At 36.4% G+C, this 25,178-nt stretch overlaps 1 protein-coding gene across 1 annotated transcript in view; it reads left to right on the forward strand.

Moving 5' to 3' along the window:
• The window catches only part of LOC104374501 (lipoxygenase homology domain-containing protein 1), a 191,891-nt gene that overhangs the window by 116,674 nt on the left and 50,039 nt on the right, over window positions 1-25,178 (forward strand). Inside the window, exons 34-41 of the mRNA XM_086609313.1 lie at window positions 804-1,017; window positions 2,362-2,552; window positions 5,761-5,971; window positions 14,077-14,228; window positions 16,884-16,962; window positions 18,524-18,655; window positions 19,148-19,329; window positions 20,442-20,528. Of these exons, the coding sequence (XP_086465439.1) occupies window positions 804-1,017; window positions 2,362-2,552; window positions 5,761-5,971; window positions 14,077-14,228; window positions 16,884-16,962; window positions 18,524-18,655; window positions 19,148-19,329; window positions 20,442-20,528 (1,248 nt within the window). The remainder of the gene's footprint in view (window positions 1-803; window positions 1,018-2,361; window positions 2,553-5,760; window positions 5,972-14,076; window positions 14,229-16,883; window positions 16,963-18,523; window positions 18,656-19,147; window positions 19,330-20,441; window positions 20,529-25,178) is intronic.

The following is a 25,178-nucleotide window of genomic DNA, read 5'->3' on the forward strand; positions in this document are numbered from 1 at the left end:
CTCCAGTTGTTCATAACCTTGTTGACTTTACAAGCTACCATCAGGTCCATCTGGCCCTAGGCTGGGCCGTATACAGAACACCTGTCTTTCTTACAAAACAAGCAAGAATTTAGTGGGGCATATAATTTCTTTCTTTGCATTTTACATTTTTCCTTGTCTTGTTGATTTTGTTGTCCCTATTCTCATCCACTGACGCCTGTGTTCTCTTTTTTCTTAGTCTACCTTCTCCATTCTGCTTCCCTTCCCATCTCTTGTCTTTTGCTCAAATTGTTCTTCACCTTTGTCTTAACTTCCTCTCTTCTATTGCTTACTCTTTTATCGATTTCCTCTTTCCACAATTATTTTCATTTTGTAAGTAAAACAAAAAGATAGTCTTTTCTGACTATTAGAGAAGAATTTATAAGCTCTCTTGGAGTATAGATTTCTAACTTTTCTGTTGGACTATTACTATATATCTAGGTTTGTATAATAAATTTTAGAAACTAGAAGTACTCTGAAAGACATAGATTTGATTAGAACCAAAATCTTGTCATAAGAAGGTTGAGGTATATGGATTTTATTGTAATATGAAATGATCCATACTGTCCAAAGATAATACATCGTTAATGATGAATGTGGGATTCAATGTTAGGTATAATCACTGTGTGCTTTCTTAGATTCAGAGGAGAGATGTTATGTTAAATATTACAAAAAAACAGACACAAATTTTAAATCCTTAGCTGAATCCAGGACTACATTTTCCCTGAAGTTCAAGCATATTCAATTCTAAACTCTATTTTATTAAGTCTTTCCCTTTCTTGCAGGTGGATTCATTTTTGGTGGAAGCTGTTTCTCTGAGTCATTTGCAAAAAGTGGTCATAGGACATGATGGAGAAGGTTACGGGTCTGGGATGTACCTCAAGATGGTAACAGTCAAGGAATCACAAGACTCAGACAAAGAATGGGTCTTCCCATGGTGGAACTGGCTTGATACTCATCTGGGGTTATGTGAGACTGTTTGTGAGATTGTGACAGTTGGTAAGCTCTTCTGCAAAACTAGCCTGTCTCTTTATATGTATATATATCTTTAATTTGGCTGTAACCCTTTCAGCTCTCTATGGTATCCTTCTTTTATTAAAAATGTGACTTTTCAGTTTGATCTTACTATTACAGCAAAACCACATCTTACAAGGTCAAAGTTAATAAAATTCCATCCTGGTAATGTGTTGCGTATGGAACACTCACCTTCCGAATGAAAGTTAGCACATTGCAATGGAAGATGTAAAGCAGTTTGGGATGTGTGACTCATGGATAAATAGCTTAAGTTTTATGCAATACTTCCGGATAAGAAGTATTAGGATCTTGTTTGAAATCCAGAGAAAAGTTACTTTAGTGAAATGAGACTAGTCTTTACCTGTGGTATTATTCCACAGCACAAAGCAACAGTTGTGGTATGATCAGTTTCTGCTTATTTCAAGCCTCCTACACCATAAGTTGTGCAGATCTAAACCTGGATATATTTAGCAAAAGAATGCTTACAGCAGGACCTTTGGTCACTTAGAACTAGTAGAAAGATTCCTTCCATCGGTCCTGTGAAAATAATTTAGTGTAAAGAAAATGAGCTACAAAAGTTTACCCAGAGGAGTAAGACAACTTAAAACCATAAGGTGCCCATGATAGATACACAAGTATTCAGTTGCGTGTTTTTTCTGAGTTGTAGAAAACACGTTTTACTGAGCTGTTCCTTTCCATTAAGTCATTTTCATTTCTTATAGAACAGTTAAAACTGAATGAAAATGAAGGATAACAGCAGTTAGTGAAGAAAAAGAGAGGGAAATAGTAGTATTGATCTTCTGAGGATCTGGCAAAGATTTTTGTGTGCTTATTATGGGTTTACTTGTCAGTCTCGCACTATCACAGCACATGTTATCTTGCTAGGTAAGATCTAGTTTCAAGTGGAGTTCATTGATATTATTCATTTTGCATTAGGTACCTACTTGCTACAGATGGCTGTTGCTTCTAAATGATGAAGAAGTTTTAGTAACATTGATTGCTTTTTTAAGAACAATTAACTAGACCTCTAAAAGATGACTGAATGTTCTCTTAGTAATTACTTCTAAATGTGGCAAGGAAAATACCTTGGCATCAAGAAAATACCTCTGAAACTAAATTTTAAAAATAGAAAGAACATTAGGCCATTAGATTATTGGCAAAAAATATAATAAAGGTATTGACGGGTTATTCTTAGTGAACTGTTGCTATAGATACAACATAACCTGCAAATAGAGCTTTCTTTGTGTACCATAAACGCTACGATTCTGTTGTATTATGCCATTCTCTCATGCTGTCATCTTTCCTCTTTCTCCTTGATCATTTTTAAAGGTAGAAGATTGATTTCTAGTCCTAAACTCCCTGTAATCAACATAAAGTCATCAGGTCTCTGGATAATGGATATCACTGGATCTGACTTGAGCAACGAAGAGGATCCAATATGCCTTTCTTTCATCTTCTATGGCAACCTGAGTTGCAGAAAGTTGCCACTTCAAGTTACAGGAAAGGCAATTCAGATCAAAGTACTTCAACCTTTCTCTTTTGAAGGAAAATCCTAAGAATCATGTATCTGATAACTCACTCAATTCTGAGATAAATTGTTTCTTTAAACTAAACTAGCAAAATGATTTTTAAGTCCTCTGTGTAGTTTGGAATAGGTCATCATTTTTGTAGGTAGTAACACTGTCACTTGAACAACGGCTTTTGAATGAGTAGATTCTCCCAATGTCTCATATTGAGAATGCCTAAGTGAGAGAATTGGTCCCTTGCTACATATCATAGTATATACCACGCTGCAGGTACCGATTTACAGGTTTTGATGATCTCACAAAAGTAAGTAATTTGTAAACATCCAATATGCCATGGCATACTATTGGGCATTTGGGACCGATGATGGAGAAGGAATAGTCATAAATGAGAGGAAATCTGCAGAAAGTTAATTTTTCTTTTTATGTAATTTATTCATCCCTGCCACCACGTTTCTCTGGGCTAACTGCCTTTCCTTATGTGATTTCTCTCTTTTTTGTCCTGTCATTATCACTTTCTTTTTCCTCTTGATCAACTTCTTTTAACCCATAAGTTTTCCCCTTTCCCCTTTTTTCAATTCTTCTGTCCTTCCATCATTTATCTTCACTTCCTTGTATTACCCATTAAATGAAATATTAACGAGCATCTGAGGTCCACTGGCATTGAATTGCAGCCTGCTTCATTTCCCCAAACTCTTCCTTCCTTCTTGTAACTATAATTCCTTTCCAGTGTCAACACTGTGTTACTCTTACGTTTTCTAGTTTTGTTCTCCATGAAAGATCAATTCAGTAGAAGTAGGACTGACCTGAAGATAAACACTGCAGACGTCTCCTCTGGCTCAGGAGACCCCTGAGCCACAAAGTGCTGGAAGCTAGAACAATGTTCGAGGGAAGTGTGACTGCTGCTTGTTCTGTTCTTGTACTGCTTTTTCCATCCTTCTGTTGTCTTTTGTGGGTTTTGAGGAAATGATTGATCCCTGTGAGAAAACTGGAAGTTTTAACCTTGACTGTTTCCTCAGACTTCATTTTAAACTTGATCAGTTCATCTTGCAGCTGCAGAAACAAATATAAGGCAGGACTGAGGGAATGGGATCAAGTGCGCAGAGAGGGAAGTGGGAACTGAATTCACAAGCCAGCTTTGCATCAGAGAAATACACATATGAAACTGCATCCTGAAAGTTATTTATTCAGGAGTGACTGTTGGAACTGTGGAAGCAGGTAGCAAGAGAAAATTGGGTAAAAAAAAAAAAAGGTGAAGAGACCCCTGGCAAAAAGCTCAAATACGTTGCTTTTCATTTTGAGATTCATCAGAAAGCAGTCTTGGAGTTGTGAATGAAGAAACTTTTACCTGGTTCTTCCTCCTACTAGTCAGATAAACTGAACTTAATGACTGAGCTAAAGAAAAAAATTGGTTGTTTACTGATCCTCTTTTCTTTAATGAAAGAGGAATTGAACAGACTAGCCTAGGCTATAAACATGATCCAAAATGACTAGTACCCAGAACGTTTCTGTAAGTTATTTCCTAGCACCTTTGGTAAATATAAAGAAACATTACGAAACTGGGAGTGTCCTGCCAGAGGAAAGGCTGAAGACATGTCATATGCACTTCTACTAGGTGGGCAGTATTTGAAATGAAAGAGAAGGGGAAAGAATATGAGATGTAGAGAATACAAAGGGGAAAAGAGAACTTCTATATTCTCACTTCTTTTTCACTTACAGGGAAGAGTTATTGGTTTAAAAACAATAATTATATTTATCTAAGACCTCCTCTACTTTAAGTTACTCAAGCGATGGTATGTCATAGAGATGCTGTACTCTCCTTAGTAGAACTAGAACATTTTTTTCCAAGCATGAATGCAAGAAAAGAAAGATTTTAATGGACAGCTTCTATACAAAAAAATAATGTAGGGTGAAGATGGAGGATCTCTTGGATGTTTCTTCAAAATCAGATTAATTCTCCTTCATATTTATAGATAATTGCACCTCTATATGACATCCAGAAGGATCTTGACAGGTTTGAGAGGTGAGCCCCTGCAAACCTCACAAAGTTCAACAAGGCCAAGTGCAAGATCCTGCACATCTCTCAGGGCGATCTCAAGCACAAATATAGACTAGGCAGAGAATGGATTGAGAGAAGCCCTGAGGAGAAGAACATGGGGGTGTTGGTTGATGGGAAGCTCAACATGAGCTGGCAATGTGTGCTTGCAGCCCAGAAGGCCAAAAGGTATCCTGGGCTGCTTCAAAAGAAGTGTGGCTAGCAGGTCGAGGGAGGTGATTTTGCCCCTCTACTCTGCGCTGGTGAGACCCCACCTGGTGTACTGTGTTCAGCTCTGGAGTCCCCAACACAAGAAGGACATAGATCTGTTGGAGCAGGTCGAGAGGAGGGCCGCAAAGATGATCCGAGGGCTGGAGCACTTCTCTTATGAAAGGAGACTGAGAGAGTTGGGGTTGTTCAGCCTGGAGAAGAGAAGGCTCAAGGGAGACCTCTTAGCAGCCTTCCAGTACCTAAAGGGGGCCTACAAGAAAGCTGGAGAAGGACTTTTTGAAAGGGTGTGTAGCAGTAGGACAAAGGGTAATGGCTTTAAACTGAGAGAGGGTAGATTTCAATTAGATAGAAAGAACTTCTTTACTCTGAGGGTGGTGAGGCACTGGAACAAGTTGCCCAGAGAAATTGTGGATGCTCCATCCCTAGAAATGTTCAAGGTCAGGTTGGATGGGGCTTTGAGCAACTAGATCTAGTGGAAGATGTCCCTGCCCATGGCAGGGGGTTTGGAACTAGATGATATTTAAAGTCCCTTCCAACCCAAACCATTCTATGATTCTATGACTTTTATATTACAAGTTGTAAGAAGTATTTTTAATAGTGCTCAAAATTTTTAGAATTGACTAAAGCTTCTGTGCCTGCAAATTAGTCTACTGAATCAGTGTAATACATGTGAACAATGTGCCCTGTTCTGTGTACAAATTTCTGCAGTGACTGCAATCACTTGTTTCCTGATACCAAACCTCGAGCATTCCATCTCCTCGTTCCTGTTAGTAAATCAGTTTTATATTGATTAGAAAGAGGAAAAATAGTAGCAGTTATAAATCTACCCCATTTTTTTAACTACCGAAGTTTATCTAACTGTTACATACAGCTGTCAACTACATTTGATCTGGCACAATTAGAATGAGATCCATTCATCTTCTCTTTTTCCTCACCTAGGATGACCTGGAAGATATTGGCTCAATATACAAAGTTCAGGTAACTGGCCCACATAGTGAGCTAAAGCAGCCATGGCACTTAGATTTACTGCATATGAAGCACACAGGCACGAAGGAAGAGATGTATTTAGCTTTTGACTGCTGGTTCAACCCTAATGAAGACAAGTGTGTGGAACTGCCAGCTCTCTATGCAGATCAGGAACCTTTGCCTGGTAAGCTAAATCCTTTTTTGTTACTGGGTTCAGGATCTGCCACTGGAATACCACTGTATCTCTCTTGGGCTTGAAATACTGTGTGAGGATTTCCACAAGATTTTGATGTTAAGGAATACAATGTTTTTGCACACACATTTATTACAAAAGAAAGCTGAAATCTTTGGTATCAGTATTATGACAGATGCTATAACTGCTGACATCAAACACAGAATTTGGTTTCTTTAATGTTAAATGATCTTACAGTTTTAGCACTTGATTATTTATCATCTCTTCATATTAATGCTATGTCAGCTGAAGATATGTACAAAATATCATCTACTGCGTGATATTACCTGAATCTTCCTTTTCATAAAAAAAGTATGTGACCTAGAAACAGACTAATTTTTTAAGAATGAAAGAATTGCAAAGAGTCCTTACAAAACAGAGACAGAATTTTTAAAATGTGTTACAATCAGTCAGCAAAGAGATATCCAAGAATTTCAATTGCACTAGTGTTTCATTGATGTTGATGAGAAATTTATAGTACAACAAGTAATATTCCACAAAAAAAATATAGATTAAATTCCATGTTTCTCTGCTGTTAGCAACACATGTAAATTGTGTGCCGGAGAGATAATAAAGTGATTTCTCCCAATGTCCCAGGAATGTGGGGAGGAACAACCAATTGCATACTGATAACTTGATCACTAGATATTTAAAAACACACTTCCCATTTATCCAGCTCATTAGAATAAAGAGGATTGATGGGGATAGTAAAGATCATATATTGAAGCTTTTAGTGACAGTTAAGAGGTTTATTGCTAGAGGCTATAGTACAAAGAGTGTTCTGCTTAAACAGAAACTGATAGAAAAAGAAGGAAGTGGCCCAGAAAAAGGAATAAAATATTCTATGTGAACTTTTGCACACTGTTCTCTAAGGAGATTTTCCTAAATGTTTCATCCCAGTTAAAGTTGTAACTTGAACAAATAAAACACCAAAGACCTTTTAAATACCTGGTTTTGTGAGGGTTTGTATAATTTTGAACAATTACTAGCCTCGTATTCATTTATTGAAAAAATCTTGCACTTTTAAGGTTTTGATCTGCCAGGTTCAAAACAACGTTAGATGTTGGATATAATATATGCAGGATGTACAATCATGAATATAGTAAATCTAGAGCTTGTTAAAAAGCTGTATTTCCTCAATTTATTTGTGAAAAAATGGGAAAAATTACAAGTAGTGGTAATTGTTATCAGAATATAAAATTGCTAAATGTTTAAATACAAATAAAAAATCCAGAAATTCAATCAAAAAAATATTTCTAGAATGCAACCCTCGGAGTCACTGTTATGCTAAGAACCAAACAGAGATACTGTCAGACAGCACTATCCTGATTTGAAAAGCAATTCAGTTTTAAGGTACATTAGGAAGTTAAGTTGTTTTTCTTGGAAAATTTATAGGAAAAAGATGTGTATGTACTCTCCCTCAAAAATTGTTCAATAGATGGGTAGTATCTGCTAACCTAGGAAGTTTCTCACAAACCATTTTGCGGAGTCCAATGATCTACAATGGGAAGTGTTAATATCACTTTTATTCTTTGCAGCCCCAATACTAATTCAATCTAAAACTTCTGTCAGCTTCTTCATTGTATTCCAGTTTAATTACTAAGGAGAAGAAAAAAAATATTCATTGTTATGTGTTTGCTCTTGTTATTGCTTTGAAAAAGACATCCATTTATGGAGATGTCTCTAATGAACATCTTGATAAAATAAATTTAAATAAAGACAAAAGAATTTTGAAAGATATTTAACAATGCTATCCCCAGACAAAGCAAACAACAGGTGTATAACTTTATAGGAAGCAAAGTATATGCTAAACACTAAGCATTCAAATAAACAATAACCTTTATCAGTAATGTCAATTGCCTGGTTGTATTGAAGACTATACTAATAAAATTACTTCTGTTCTAAACTAAGTGATTCCATGAGATTTCTCAGGGCAAAAATATACATATATGCTAATATATAATCTTCAGGAAAATAGCAATTCCTTTGCTAAAAGCAGTGACCACTCTCAATTTTTTCCCTGCATCTACAAACACATTTATTCCATGTTTTTTCATCTCTTTCTGAGCTCTAATGCATCCTCTGTCCATGCCTCCTGCATATCCTACCTCATCTTGTGGGGCATGAGGACTATATTTCATGCCCAGTAAATCCCATCACAGTTATCAGCTATTACTGAATTGATTCTTAACAATTAAAAACAAACAAATGAAAAAAAAAAAGCAAAATTTAAACATGAATGTCTGAAATTGTTTTTTCTTCTATCTGTAGAAATATTTCTTCTTACAAGTGAGCTTCTAAGCCCACGCTACAGGAAACTCCACAGATACAATCATATTAAAAAAACAAGGTCAAATGATTCTATTGCATAATTTCATTAGGTTCTGTGGGATTATCTCGGAGCTGAATTTGTATTCTGGATATTAGCTAGAAGCAAATAATTTTTTAAATTTATTTTCTTTAGTCTATCCATCCTAGTGTTTGTGAGCACATTATTTTAGTCTCTGTGTATCATAGGCCAAATTACTTATCAAGTACCTTTTCAGATTTCAGATTAAAAGACTTTTTTTTTTTTTTTTTTTTTTTTATGAATTCTGTGATAATTCTGTGCAGGTCATTGATGTGCATATTAACACACTGGGGCAAAGTCATTGCGCAAAATAACAACGTTTTAGAAATCCTTGCTGTTAAACTCCATATTTCTCGATCACGTCTAGATAATTTCTGGATGATTTTTAGAATGCCATTATTTGTGACTGCAGTTGAAGGCATGGACCAGGACTTCTATAGCAATAGGAGCTTTTTGAAGTTATAGTAAGAACTTCGCAATGTGTAGCTGTCAAAGTAACTATTGAAGGTCAGTGTTACCTTCTCTTCACTGACGGATTTTTAATACTAGTTGTGAGCTGGTCTCTTCTGATTGACATTAGGCTCCTGTGACACAAATAAAGTGTTTTTTTTTTTTCTAGAGTCCTCTGACATCCTACCCCTCCTCCCTCCCCTAGTCAAGTCTGTTACATAAGAACGTGAAGGGTTTAAGTGTCTACTATCTATAGTAAGAAACATCTGCATTAACAAACATATTGATCTTTATTAAAAATCATCTGACTTTATGTTTTTGTACTTAATAGATGAAGTATAACATTTCCACTGCTTTGTTAATCACAATAGATCATTATTAAGTAGTAGTGTACCATGATGTGTTTGAAGTAGCTGCTTACAATGATACCTAACTCTTCTAGATACAATTCAGTCCAAAAGCTCGTATTTATCAAATAATTCCTTTTTCATTAAATTTAATGGTAAGTCTTATGTTATCTTCCAAATGAAAGTAGTTTAGAGATGCTTTAGCTAATATATTCTTTTTACTTAATACGCTTAGGTGTGACACCAAACTCGCATGAACCAGGCTGGCTCAGGCATAGAGCTGGTGAAGTGAATCATACTGTTCTGCTTACTTTTACTGATTCAAATTCCAGGCATCTTTCTAGCACATCTGTTATGTAGGTTAGATGAACTCTGTACTTTTGACTAGATTAATAAGATCAGATATTCAACTGGCATAAACCAATTTGCTCCACTGTCTTGAGCATATTAGCTGTGTGGCTATATCAACTGAGGATCTCGTCCTGAACTCTTAATTTCACAGAAAGGGTGATATTAGTTTTTTGAGACTTCCTATGTGATAAATTAGCAGAGTTAGACATCAAATTTAGTTTTCCACGTTTTTGCTATAGAACCAAATGAACATTTAAAAAATATCCCTACCTACTCTGCTCACCTTTGATTTCTAGTTGCCTAACATTCATTTAAAAACAAAACTGTTTCAATGGGGAATGATGGCAACCACCTCTGGAATACTCATTCCTCATGTTGACTTTTTGTATTTATTTTACTATTTTGTAGAGTAGAATTTTTGCAGAAGCCTATGAAAAAAAAAGTCACTGTCAGCTATATCCAACAGCTCTGAAATGCAGCACCTTATCTTGTCCCATTTGCATTGTCATCCCTACCATCTTATCTTTCCATGTAGAACCTGACAAGCTACAGAAAAGAGCAGAAAGAGAAAAGGTCTTGAGATCTCCAGCAGGAGGAGTTCATTTGATAGTACATTTCCTCTCCATAGCTTTACTCACTCTTTTCCCCTCTATTGGAAAAATTACCTGCATTGCCTGATTTCATTACAAAGCTAAAATCACAATGGTGTAAAAGGTTTAACTATAGCTCTGACATTCAGAAAGGATGTGAATGTATCACTTAAATTGTTCATCCTTGAAAGACTGTGGGTAGATCTGTGGGCACGTTACTGAATTATCACAATAAATGATATTTGAATACACAGTACATAGTAAATTCAACAAAAAAAGGCAAACTCAAAGCAACACCTCCTGTCCTATCTTTAATTCTTTTTTTTTTCCTTTTCTTGAAGAGCATTAGGTGATCACTTTCAGTTTTTTGCTATGTTGACTTACATCTGAAACAGAGCTTTTATAAATAAGACTGAGAATAGACAAAGAATGGTGAAGATGAAGAGAACATCTAATTTTAGTAGATTTTTGTTATTAGAGTATATTGTTCATCTGATGGTCAGAATGGTTCCAAACTCACCCTAAAAACTGTTATTCCATTTCTCAGCATCTCTTTTGTGTTATACCTTCCTTTGTAAGGGTTACTTTGTGTATTTTTATTTCACTTATATAGTGGAAGTCCTTTTTCTGATTCAAAATCTGTGAAAATTAATGGGAAGTATTTGCTGTGGCTACTTTGAGCTTTAAATTATGCATCAATAGAGTCAGGAGAAAATACTGACTCCGCAAAAACGTTAGATATGTTTCTAATTTTCAGTGTGTCTCTTGTTTGAATACTACCTCAATCACACTACTGTATGACTAAAGTTAAGCTCATGATTAATTATATTAATGATTCTGGACAAAAGAAGTAAAGTGGATTGTGAGCACTGTGATTTATAATCTACCCGACGTGAGTGATCAGATCCATGGACCAAACTCTTCCGATCTTATTCACACAAGTAGGCTTTTGACTTCAATGAATCTGCTTATATGACCACGGTATACAGGCAAAGCAACTCTCTAGATGAATAACACATAGTCTTGCCTTCACATCCTGGCTCCTCTAAAAATGAAAATGCCATTGGCTAAATGCCAGAGTCATCTGGGCAGCTCATGTACTTTCAACTATCTGTGTCTCCAGCAGCAGCAAGTCTGTGTCACTACATTGACTTTAATAATGCAGCTATGTTGTCTTTTACGTGGCAGTGCATATTTAACTTCCTTGAAGAAAGGGATGAGACACATTAGGATCTCAGTCTAGGAAAACTCTTGGTTTACTTCTTATCATTGAACATGAGCGATGCCATCAATTAAAAGTATTTTCCCAGCTCTTGGTTTACATGATTTTTTAAAAAAAGCCCAGGTAAAGGCCCTGAATTAAAGTAACTAGTGCTGCAGTAAAATAAAGTTACTTTTCAGAAAACAGATTTTCATCCCCACATAGTACAAGATGAAGAGTAACAAATTTCAGAAGTTTATGGCAGTGATCATACCTTTATTAGCAGGCTGATACAGCCCTTATTATTTAATGAATCCATTTAGACATTAATTTTTCAATCAGTATGCAAACCCACCCTTTAAAACCCTTGTTCCAGTTATGTGACATTTTATTTTAGTCATATAAAGAAATAGCTATATAAGGTGTTACAATATTTGAATTCAGGCCTTTTGATTATAACACTTAATATGAATAGTACCAACTTTTGAAAAGAGCTGTAAGAAAAGCTTAAAAATTAATATCCTCAGAACACTTCTTTTTCCCTCCCTGTTTTCCTATCATCTATGCATAAAAATAAATGACAGCCTTAGCTTCTCGGTTCTAACAATCATTATCAAACCTACCAGAAATTTATCATAATTATATCTTTTTAAAGGATATACAGTTTGGTTAAATTGGGTCATTTCTGTCTTGGAATAAATTTGATTCAAGAAGCAAACTGTACTGAAAATATCAGATTTTTCCAGGATGTGTACTTAGATATTTGTGCATCCTGTGATGTATTTTAGACTGAAATACATATTTCAGGCTCGAATAATGTGCATTTCAGTGCTCTCTAGCTTACATTGTTAATTGTGAGACTGAAAGTGCTTCTTATTTGCTCCCTGGTTTCATGTCTGTCTAAAGCACCATTTGCCTTCTTTGCACACATGTGTTTGCTGGGAAAGCACATGTTGTAGAGCCAGCCAGGTTTCAGGTAGGGACAAGCGGCAGAGCGAGGCTGGAAGGATTCCTCCAGCATATAACTGTCACATAGTCTAGATGTTGTCTGTATATATTTTACTGTGTCAGTGATGAAGGTTGTGGGAATTGGGGCTGAATAGTTTGGAGTAGTCAAAGATAGCTCAGTACTTGTAAGATGTTGGATTTCGGGGTGCTCAGTCCTTAAAAAACAATCAATCTTGAAGCTTGTGACAAAAAAGTTCAAGAGATAATATGGACATTCTTGAATGCATTCTTGGTACATGTTCATTACTTATTACCCACATCCCAAATGTGACTTTGCATTTTACAGTGGATAAAAACATTTTCCTCCTTCTGAAAAACATTAGAAATATATGTTTTACAAACCTGTGTTGCTGCAAGATATTAGTTTTTTTTCTTAGGCCGAAGGAATAATGCTTGTGGTTGGAAGCAGAAGAAAATTCAGACCATCTGAGTTTAGACTCCTAACTTTTAGTGTCTATCCCTAGAATATATGTGAACCCATCATAGGTTTTCTACAGCACCTGCCTTTCCCTGCTGACTACATAAGGATCATATTCTTATTATAGCCACCAAAGTTAGATTCCAAAAGTAAAAGAAAACGAGCACAGATTTATTATTGTAATCTGAGTAAGAGCAGACTTATAACACTAGGAGAAAAAAACCTCAGCCCTCAAAAAAATCCTTTTTAATTTTTCCTGAGCTCCTTCTTGTTAAAACAATGCAAATAACCATGAATATTGAGATTGTGACCTGCCTCTGTTTAAATGTTTCCTTGTTCCTTGTTTCCATGATAAACTCAAGGGCTAAAAATAGGTCATTTAAAAAGTGAACATAAGAGTTTTCCGTGAAGTTTCTTCAGAATTAATGCAATCGGTCTCATCTGCATCACTCCCCTATGTATTGTGTCAGAAAGAGGCAAGGAAGCAGAAGCTCCACATAGTGACCATAGGTGTCTTTTCTAAATTATGACCACAGCTGAGAAAATCAGGAATTCTCTCTCTTAAACTCAAATGCCACTTAGCTGATATGTGTTTGTGGGTTCTTATATGGTACATGGGAGATTATTTAGAGACTGATACAAAATGTGAGGAGGTTTTTCTATTTATATATTAAAGCCGATGTGGAAGGAATTTTTAATTCATTATTTCTGTTTCACATTAACATGTTTTAACTCAAGAACACTGTAGTAATATTACAATCTGACTAGTGAGAAAGCTTGATAGTCCTGACGTGTTCATTCATTGGGAGATAATTACATGAGTTTAAAGCTTAAGACAGTCAGGTCCCAGCATTCTTCTATGCCACTTTATAAATGTAAGCTCCCATTTAATTTCAAGGAGAAAATAATAGACAGAGAAGGAAGGAACAAAGAAATATGAGTAAATTGTCTTAGAAAGCAAAACTTAGACTCTCCAAACAGCATGTTTACATGAAGTGTTTTTTAGAAAGGGACTCTCTACCTCAGGGAGAAGGGGGCAGTACAGAGGAGATCCTGCGCCCCAAGCAGCAGCCAGTAGTGCTAATTTTCTGGGAGTGGTGTCAGAGCAGAACAAATCTGTATTCAGCATAGAGTTATGCAGCAGGAATGTCTTTTGGTTATGCATGTCACTAGAATGGAAGAGATCTGTGTTCCCTGTTCTGTAGCACGGTATGGGATTCAGACAAAATTTGCAATCATTTCTACCATGAATTGGTAGATGATAATGCAGGTGTTGGACAAGAAGACAAGGAGAATTTTCTCATACTGACTTTTTGTTTTTCTATGTGTATTTTTTCTGAAGTTGTGGAATATTCAATCCATTTGCACACAGGAGACTTGAAGAAAGCGGATGCCACTGGTGAGGCTTATCTTTGTATTCAAGGAGAAAAGAGTGACTCAGGGAAACGATGGCTTAACTCAAGAAACAACGTGATCACTTTTGCTAGAGGGCAGGTAAAACAATGAGGAAAAATGTAATTGAATCATGAGTGTCTTTTGGTTACAACTTATATTTGCATAAAAACTTTCACAGACAGAGTATCAAAAATACTAATGTTTTATATTCTATATAGACATAGTTTTCTCTTGTAACTAAGAAGTTTTTGTCTCCATAGATAACATGTTGCTTTTAAACATCATAAGGATTGTTAAGTCATTTTGAATTGGACCAAATATACTCTAAAAATTTTATTTTAATATTCCAGACGTTTAAGGCCAGGGAGATATCAGTGCTTTGTTAAAATATGCCTGATTGATTGAACTAATAACATTTCTGTAGGATATCTCGCCTTTGCACCTACTTTAGACCATGACCTTTTCTTGTTAACTTTCCTGAACACTAAAGTCAGTGTTCCAAGGAGAGTTTTATTTTTTCACATTTCCATTTCTTCCACTCACTTATTGTTTTTAAACATGGTAAACGTATTATTGCTTTTGAGGCTTAAAGGACTTTTCCTAGAAGAGTAATTCCTAGAGTAGTTATTGGCATAAGAACAAAGTAACTGAAACAAGTTTCAGATCAAAAGGAAATGTCTAGCTGATACTTTACTAGACCCTACTGTTTTCTCTGAGTTCAAGTTTGGAAGATTTCTTTTGGGTTTTTTGTTTTGTTTTGTTGTTTTTGTTGTTGTTGTTGTTTTTTTTAAAGGAATCATAAAATCATTGCAAAGTACATAGAAATCTTCTTTTGAGGAGTGCAGGAGGGAGTATTTCATTGTTGCCAGTCAACCCAGGCTACTTTGTCCTTTAATGTAGAAATCTAGAGAAATTTACTTGTAATATGCTTCATTAATTCTTTAATCGTGTCTCTATTTTATCTGCTATTCTTTTCACTTCTAAAGATTCTAGAAGACACAATATTTTTTGTATGAAAACAAATCTTTGTTAGTCATGACATCATCTGTATTATTGTAATAAGTTTCTCCATTGTGGAAGAGAACGTGGTTGCCCAATGTCATGCTCATCAAGAACAAACTGCTAACTCAGACTCCACAAAATAAATCTGAAAATACTAATGGCAGGATCGTAGGGCTTATCTGGCTTTAAGGGATAGTGTAGGAAATTTTATAGGTTCATCTTCTTGGTGATACAGATAATAGTTGTCGATAAAGTATCTTAGAGATAATATCTTAGAGAAATCTGGACAGCAAGACTGTTTAGTACAATGGATAAAGTATCAGTATAAACTGAAAGAGGGATCGATTCCAGTCTCTTTCAAAAAATTGAGCTGTCCTGAGCTTCTTTTTATTTTTTATTTTGTGAATATGTATGGTAAATAAAAACCACATGAATAATATAATTGACTTCTGTGAATACTAACTCCAGTGGAAATTTAACCCATCTGTAAAATCACAAGGATTTTTCCATATAATCCAAATTCAATGTCAGTTTTTGAATGAGCCTTTTCAGGAGACTGAGTCCTTCATTTGGAACTCTAAAGAGCTTTCCTATATCCTGGACTATAACATCCTACTCTTCTTGTATAAAAGATTTCAAGTAACTGTTTGGATATTCATTCTCTCACAGTTTTCTTTACTCCAACTTGCCCTCAAATGCCTAATCTCTGTTCTTAGTCTTTAGTCTTTTTTTCTAGATGACTTTTGTGATCAATATGGTTCTCACAGGTAACATGAATTTTTCTAATTGATTGTGCTTGACGGCAACTATGTGAACAATACAAGGTTTTTACTGTTTGTTTTCAGACCCTCAAACTGGTCCTCAACTTTTGTCTTCAAAATGCATTTTCAACTCACCAGCTCTGGTTTCCCAAGAGAGCAGACAATTCTATTCATGAATAGCATATTTCCAAACCTCATTTCTTAAGGCCCAGTTCAAAATAGTCAACAAGTAAACACTTCAAGCAGTGTACGTCTCCAGTGTCAGTGTGCATACTTATGTGAGTTTTCCCATTGATAATGAAGGAAGATGACCACGCAAAGAGCACAAACATGTATATGCCAAGAAGGTGACTATACTACAAAGATTTACAGTAGGGAAAAAAGGGAGGATTCCATGAGGTCTATTCATCATGCAAGTCTATTGTATGTGGAAAATTTGACCTATCATAGAGATGAGTTCAGTGAAAAATCCTTATCCTAATAGCACAGTGGTTGAAATCTTCACAGATACTATTCACTTTATTCCCTATTACTTATCTAATTCCTACTAAAATAACTGTGATTTTTAATGAAAATTAAATTGGTCCAGATTTTCAGAATTACTAGACACCTATTGCTCATCAGTTTAATTGGGAGACAGATTCTGGATCAAACTTTCATTACAAGTATTAATTGATCTGATTTGGTTATTTCATTCCATGAAGGCACTAGAAATGAACACTTTGTTGCTAGTGTGCTTATCTGGTGTATCTTATATTACTTCATATTACATACGGTAGCATTTTGAAATTCAATCACTGCATCAGCAAATATCAGTTACAGCATGTAATGTTTAATTATGAACTCAAAGACAACGGAATGGCAGGAATGAGATAAACTGGCTTCCTTTGAGATACAAAGCAATGACACACAAGGCTAAGCCGATAAACATTCAAAAGAAGATACATAAGAAGTTTAACTCAAATATAGTTTAAATATTTTCATATTACAGGTGAATGTTTTAAAAATCAAAGCGGTATACCTTGGCAAGTTGAACCAAGTTCTTGTTGGATTTAAAAGTCTAACAAAAGGTGAGCAATTTTTTCAGTTAATGTACAGTAATAATAATACAGATTATTATGAGATTTAGGAAATCCTAGAACTTCAGAACTATCTTAAGATTAGAAATCACAAGTGTTTTTTTAAAAGTTCTAGAAAATTTGAAGTTGATTGCAATTTTTTACTCTTCCTTATTTCTGTTGGACCATACATGTCAAGTATCCAGCTTGGTTTTACTAAAATGTGCAAAGAATTTGTAGCAAATGTGACATTGTAAAACTATATGTGAAACCTTTCTTCTCTGTAAAAGATACTATGCATTTGCGAATACAGTAAACAAAGATTTTTGTTTTCAGGAAGCAATATGACACCATGATTCTGCAATTTTTGACATTTTTTTTTCCTCTTCATTTTCGGATGATGGACATTTTCATTTTAAAAGACAAAATTTTTTTCAGTACTAAATTCTTCTAAGTAAAGATAACTACAGAAAATCAGTTCATCAGATTAGGAAGTGGAACATGGAAGAAAGGCTGTTCTGGCTTTTTTTCTTCTACATCATTAGAAATGTATTCTTTTTTAAGGGATTCAGGATATGTGAGGTTGAGTGGCAGACAAAAAGGCTGTGCCTCCTGCAGCATTTTTTCTTGTCATTTTTCCAACTAGCAGCTGTTGGAGTTAAGGAAAATTGCTTAGTTCTTAAAAATACATAGCAACAGCAAGGAGCATCATGAATTGATATTTTCTTTTACTTTGGCTACAATTTTGGCTTGGCAGTTTTTTAAGGCAACAGAGCAGAGACCCTACAGATATCCTACTCCTGCAGATAATGTTGATAATGGAGATACAATTGTTCCAGGGCGTGATAAACTGAGTCCCTTGTTCTTTTACCTTAATCAAAAAACATGGCCATAAGATGATCCTGTAGGTTAAACTCAGACTTAGAAAGAAAAACTGATTTGGAGACTATTTTCCACTTATTTCTTAGATGTTAGCATTGAAATGAATAATCAAACTTTCCTTGACTTCACCAAGACTTGGAGTATAACCAAGTTTACCAAGACTCAGGGATCTGACTGTTAAAACACTTTGTTGCCAGGGAATCAGCAGAATGGCCTCAATCAAGAGAAAATCTTTGGCTGAAGTTTGTGCCTTATTAGATAGCATGGAACTTCACCAGCAATGAAGTTTCATGTTGAGTGGATTTTCTGACGCCTAATGTTGTAGAAATCCTGATCCTTTTTCCTTTAGGACATTTATAATATTTCCTATGGGAGACTTCTTGTGTCTAGAGATCTCATATGAAAGTCTTTCCATCCCTTGGAATATTAATAGATCATTAAATCAAATCTATCCCAATGTTTAATTTCACAAGACTTCTTTCCTATATTGAATATTTTGGAGTGTAAGGGAACAGATAGAAACACATACACACGCAGCCAATATATGTTCAGAAGTCTCATTTCCTTAAGCAGTCCCGCAAAAGAAAACATTTTATTGGTTTTCTAAAGACAGAAACTTCTGCCTGCATACGCAGAACATTTTGTGGCTGAAAAGTTGTATATTAATAATGTTCTGTTTATTTTCAATCAGATGAGTGGTTCTTGGAAAAAATTGTTATACAAGAAGTCCTCTACCCTTTTTCTGCACATGTTTTTGTTCACAATGACTGGATCAATAAAAACTCCAAGAAAGATTTTGTAGAAGTGGCAATTCCGCTTAAAGGTAATACAGCAGAAATGTCTTTCATTTGCATGAATCACTGTTGCATGACAGAGCAGAATGGAGGCAGCACAAGGTTGCTTCACAACGTAGGCAGAACTGAGCATTGGTACCCCAGTGGTGAGGGGCAGGGGCCTAGAGCAAGGTGAATCATGCCTTGTGTAAACAAGGAGTAAGAAATTAGGCAAGGGATGGAGAAGATGGAAATGGCAATATTGAAATAGTCTCCTCTGGCAGCATGTATCCTGTCCTTGGAACAACATCAAGAAGATAGACGTGGACCCTCCATGTGCGTGGCATGTATTCTTGAAGCTACTGGGCTGTTTTTTTACACCTTCACTGTGCTAGAATGAGTAACAGGAGTTTTGCAGCTTTGTTGCCCAACTTGCCTGTGCTAGATCCAGCACTACCAGGCAATGTAATTTAGTATCTTTTGACTTATACTGCCTTGTAACTTAGGCGGGGGCTCTGAATATATGTTTGTTTTCAACGCAGAAACGTCTGTGACATCTCTTTTCACAAAAAAATCTGATACTAAAAGCAGAGGACGATGGCAAACATGGGTGCACTGTACGCAAGTATCAGAAGATGTTCCTGATATTCAAGTTGTTGTATTTGGAAGAAAAGGGAAATCCCCTGCACAGAAAGTTCAGAATCTGAATGATAATCCATTTTTGGTTGGTTTCCTTTTTATTTCACACAAATTTTACCAAATAGTTTCAGTAAATTAAGAGTCATAGCTGTGTAAAAGTAAATTGTGTGGAATAATTTTTTGTTTGACAGAGTTAATGTTCATATCTCCATGTTTTAAATAAACTGCACTTAGAGAACTTCTCCCATGCAGACTAATATCTATCACTTAGAAAGCTCTCTTGAGCAAAAGCCAACTTTGACATGAAAAGCCTCATTAACTTTGAGTTTAGACTAGTAGGCCTTAACGTTAAGGCAATAAATAATGAAGCTATTCCATGCTTCCTCTACATTCCACTTCTCAAACCTCAACTAATCTATTTTTACTACTTAGAAGCTGTGTCTCTCTACAATGAGCTTGGACATTGGCAAATATAAATTCTGTAGTTTGCACATGAAGTTAATGGCAGCTTCTCAACAGGCGTGTGAACCCGAGTCATCCCTTTCAAATGTGTTTTATTTTTAAACATGAGAAAAAAATGTCATTCATCTTTTGCAAAAAGGCAATATAAACATCACCTGTCTAACTACTATAAGATGAAAAGCTACAAGCAGCAGTGTATGATATGACATCTTTATTTTGAGCACCAGAATAACTGAGAACAGAAGTCAGAGCCAGGGCTAAAAATCACCTTGAGTTCAAAATTCATAGAATCGTAGAATGGTTTGGACTGGAAGGAACCTTAAAGATCATCTAGTTCCAACCCCCTGCCGTGAACAGAGACACCAAAAAAAATTTCAGTTCAAGTTTGAGAATAAAGATGTGACGGAGAGGAGGCAAATAGGAAAGTGAAGAGAAAAGAATAGTAATAGGAATTTAGTTTGGAAATACAGAATCAGTCATGCATTTCCTCACTTTTCAAGTATTGACCTAGGCTCTGCCACCAATTCTCCCAGTTAAAAATAAACATAAACTGTCATCCAGTGAGTCCAAATTAACTTGCAATCTTAAGGGAGCTTCATTGCCCTAACATTGATGTCCTTGACTAGTATTTTCACCTATTTTATTTATCTTTTCACTTGGGTTTAAAGTATGTCATCCAAATTGTTACATACAAGGTATAGTTAATTTTTGTAATTATTTTTATTTTTCTAATAGTTGACAGTTGGTGATATTGGAGATATAACAAAAGTTTCCTTTGTGTTATCTGATCCATGCTTGGGAAGAGGAATTAAACTTCACAAGGTATTCCAAATACAATACGTATAAACTTGTAATATTCTTCATAATACCAGTAAGTATCTTTTGTTGAGAGACAGATTGTTGGCTGAGCTTTGCATCACACTAGTGTTTTCCCAAATCTGGGGTTTGTTCGCCTGGTGTGCAATAAGCCAATCCACACACAGCCGAGATATTGCCTTATTACAAAGTTGAGCAAGTTTGAGTGCGTGTCCCAAGACAGCACACCCCTTCTAAAGTTTCAGTAAACATTTATACAGTATGTGTGAGCATATTTACATATTCATTGTTATTGTCTTAAACAATTGCTTAATTTTCTCTCACTTTACATGTAAGTTGCTTCGCCTGCTCAGTCCTTTTCCTCTGCCCCTTTTTTTGAGTCTGGGATATGTTTAGGGTAGATAGTCTGTGATTCCGTTGTCACCACCTCCCCCTGCTGGAATTACCTTTCCCCCAGTTATCACTGTTTCTTGCTTACTTAGTATTTGTGGTATTCTTCCAATCTTGTTAATCTTTTCTCATAACAAAATATTTTCCTTATCAGTCTTTGAAGTCCTTGCTTTGGCTCCTTCTTTCATGATTATCAGCCAAACGTTTTGGACTTACAAGGACGCGTGTCCTCCTCTTCACATATTTTTCTAAGGCTCCTTCATTATCCCTCATTATCTATACAGAAACAATGTCTAGTACATTTTTGCATCAAGCAAATCTTCACTTAAACCTTTGGCTCTTTCATGGCTGGACAACACTAGGCACAAATCTCTTTGGCTCAGCTGCCTGGTATCTACAGATGATTGTCTATAGTTTCCAGATCTCTTTGCGGGCAGATGTGCCTTGTTTGTGCCTGCTGAAGTGCGCATAGCTATACCTGTTCACTGATGTGTAAATACATGCTGCATAGCTCATCATAACATGGAAGGCGGTGTTTTCTGCTGATGTTAGGTAATGTTAATCTCTACATGGAAATATTGACCGTCTCCTGACACAGAGCAACCTACCTGAGAAAACCAATGTAATATTTATTCATTATGACATGTTCATCAGTGGGCCTTAAACATTTGATTGAAGTTTAACATGTATTTAAAATGTCTCATAAAAAGGGATGGAGAAATGTTTTAGTGCTGTCAATCTTGTGATTCAACCAGATTTACCTTTCCCCAGGGTGAGTAGGAAGATCTAAAAGAAATGTGTTGGGCCTGATAATACTTGGGCTTTGAGGAAATACTTAAACTTGAAGGTTAATGCAAAGAAAAATTGTGTCAATGAGCTCTGCCAGTAGTCAAGGGCCCAAGAAGCTTTGTGAACATAGCATTGAACTATTCTGAAGTTAGTAAAAGAATGTTTTTCTGAACTGGGCCACATAGTACCTTAACCCTAATATGGATTTAAAAGATCAAAGGTTGATTCCCTAAATAAATAAGCAGTCCAGAAACTTTTCTGATGGGAAATTATAAAGACAGCTGCATTCTAGACTAAAATTTGAATGGGTTTATGATACTCAAAGGGACATTGTCTGAGTTTTTGAGCACCTCTGAGGATAGAGGAGGAGTTTTTCTTTGTATTTTCTCTGCAAATGTATTCATTGTCAGCTAATTTTGTAGTCTTAGTTCAAGCTGCAAGAATGGAAAGAAGAGGTAAGCAAATCTAATGTCATATTTTAAATATGCATCTCCAGGCCATTGATAAAGCATTCAAAAATCCTTTGTATGGTTATGTAACATAAGAGTTCAGTCACTGTTGGCTCAAAACATGGCAGAAAATTCATAAATGTAATAGCTTACTTTGTGCTTTCGTTTTAAAGACAACTTTCTGCAAATAGCTAAGTGATTTTTGTTCATACTTTTAAATACTTCAGAAGTTATTTAATAACTGGTCTATTAGTAGTTACAAATTGTTGCAATCTACAAGAAGTCAATAGGTTGCTATAGACCAATGTAGTCTCTTCTATTGGTGCACTTACAACCCACAACATAAACCACAATAACATATATTGTTTGTGCCAGTAATATGCTTATAACATCTATTACTCATTTATTAGTCTGTTTATAAATTATTTATACATAGAAATATAATCTAAAATGTAACAAGTTGATTTTGCTTTAATAGGACTCTTACAGTGCAGTAAAAAGTAGAGATGCTGTAGAGAAATACTACAAGAGGCAGTCAGTATGTCTCATCATGTATCAGTGGTTGTAGTGGTTTAGGCTGATCCGGCAACTAATCTCCACACAGGTGCTCTCTCACTTCTTCTCTAGTAAAGTGGAGAGGAGAAGAATGTAATAAAGGGACTGAGGGTGGAGACAAGAACAGAGGGAACACCCACCAACCATGGTCCTGGGCAAAACAGACTCAGATTTCTCAAAGCAAAACAATTTATTAATGGTTACTTAAAAGGACAAAGGGAAACAAAACTGGTTACTTGAGAGGGTAAAAAGAAACAAAGCCAGATCTTAAAACTGACACCTTCCTTTCCACCCACCCCCCCCCCCCCCTTTCCTTTTCCTCCCGGCTCTACCTGCTCCCCCCAGCGGCGCAGGGGGCAGGGACTGGGGGAGTGCAGGTCAGTTCGTTCCGTGCTGTTACTGCCACTTCTTTCTTAAAGGAGGAGGAGTCCTTGTACCCTTTTCCCCTGCTCCAGTGGATCCCCTACTCACGAGGAAAAATCCACAAACTTCTCCAGCGTGAGTCCTACCCACAGGATGCAATCCTTCCCCATCGGATTGCTCCAGTGTGGGCTTTACCACAGTCTCGGATTCTTAGGGAGTTGTAGCCACTCACTCCAGCGTGGGTCATCACGCAGACTCCAGATGCCTCTCTACCTTGTCGTGTGTCCCAACACGACCGTCTTCAGGCTCGGGCATTTCCTCTCCACGGGCTGCGAGTGGGTCTCTACTCCACCGAGGCCGTCCTGGTTGCAGGGGGGCTGCCTGCTATCTCACCATCAGCTGCAGGGGAAACTCAGCTCCGGCACACCTCGTCCCACTCCATCCTCACTGACCTGGTGTCAATGCGGCCGTTTCTCTCAGATCTCAGTCCTCTCTGGGTGAACTCAGCCCAGCGGGCACCCTGGGAGTGGGGCACTCCCCGAGTTCCCCAGCTGGCTCCACTGCCGCCATCCTCAGTGGGTGGCATCGGCCCAACGCAGGCAGCCGCCCAGCCAGGAGCCAGGGAGTGGGGGCAGTGCCCTCCTCCCTTCTCTCTTCGCTCCTGGGCAAAGCACCTTTTCCAGTTCCTTTGTCCCGACTTAAATAGGGCAATTCGCAGAGGTGCTGATTGGCTCAACCCTGAGGGGGATGAGAGTCCGATCTGGTGGCCAGAACCAAGTCTAACCCAGTTCCAAAACTGGGGAGGTCACAGGGAGCAAAGCCCCTCTCCTGCCACCAGAACGCCCCCCACTCCCATCAAACCAAGACAGTGGTCAAACCCAGCCCCAATTGAAAAGAATTCCCTTCCTTGCTTTGTCCTTAAGTGAAAGAACTAATAGTCAAAGTTTCAGAAATTTCACAAAAACACAGATTGCAAAAGATACAAAAGAGAGAAAATCCCTAGGTTCCTTTTACTACCTTCTATTTTCCCTAGTCTGGTGTTAACAGCAGTTTCAGAGTTCCAGAGTTTTTCCTGTTGATCTCCTATGGTTTCCTGCACACTTCTGTAGAAACGATATGACCTTAGATAAGATTTGTATTTTTTCTGTAACTTTTGAAGATTTATGTACTATAAAATGAGTAGTTATTTTGTACTCAAAAATAGAGTTTCTGGCCTTTTCCAAAATAAAATGCAAAATAATTTTAACTTTCATATAGGATGTAGAAACATCATATGATTTGGAGATAAAGTTCAAATTTAGATGTAATCTTACAACTAAAAAGAATTTATCAGGTACATTTTATTTTAAGGTCAAAGTCTGCGTAAATTCACATATCTCATTTTTATGAGTCCAGTTTCTGCAGGTCATCTGCCTGCATATGCAGTTAACCCTTAGTCCTATTTCAATATTGATGACGGGAGTTTGTGATACTTGTTAATATTCAATTAGAGATGTTTATATTGATAGGAGTTAGGGAGGCTGTTTTGTTATGAGAAGAAGTTAGACTTTTAGTGTGAGAAAATTCAGTTATTGCAAGTGCAAAAAATTGGTACACATCTGACTGCAATGTTAGTGGAATTCAGTACAATATAAAGAAAAACACTGTTTGCTGAACTAATTAATGGTTTAGTTCTGGAAATGGTCATGGGAAATTTTTTACTTTCATCTGAAAGCTTTCTGCCTGAACTTGTGAAGCACTGGGCACATAGCATAAGCAGGAATGGAAAACGTTCAGTTATTACATTTCTAGGAACTCAACAGCAATATAGACAAAATTTTTAAAAGTGGAACTGCCAGAGTTCTAATAATTTGAAATATATAATTAACTTATATAATTATTTAAACATTTCAAAACCTGCACTGGAAGTCTATGTAAGGAAAGCCGTACTCAGGATATGTGTATCCTGCACACTGAGCCACAAGCTTTTGCTGCTGCTGCTGCTGTCAGTAGTGATAATAACTGATTATTAATCACTGATTAATAATCACTGATTATTAATCACAGTAATTTTGGGAATCCTTGCCTAAGAATTTCAATTACTTAATATCTTGATGAAATTAAGTTTTTG

Source organism: Tauraco erythrolophus, chromosome 3, assembly GCF_009769465.1.
Source record: "Tauraco erythrolophus isolate bTauEry1 chromosome 3, bTauEry1.pri, whole genome shotgun sequence".
NCBI lineage: Eukaryota > Metazoa > Chordata > Aves > Musophagiformes > Musophagidae > Tauraco > Tauraco erythrolophus.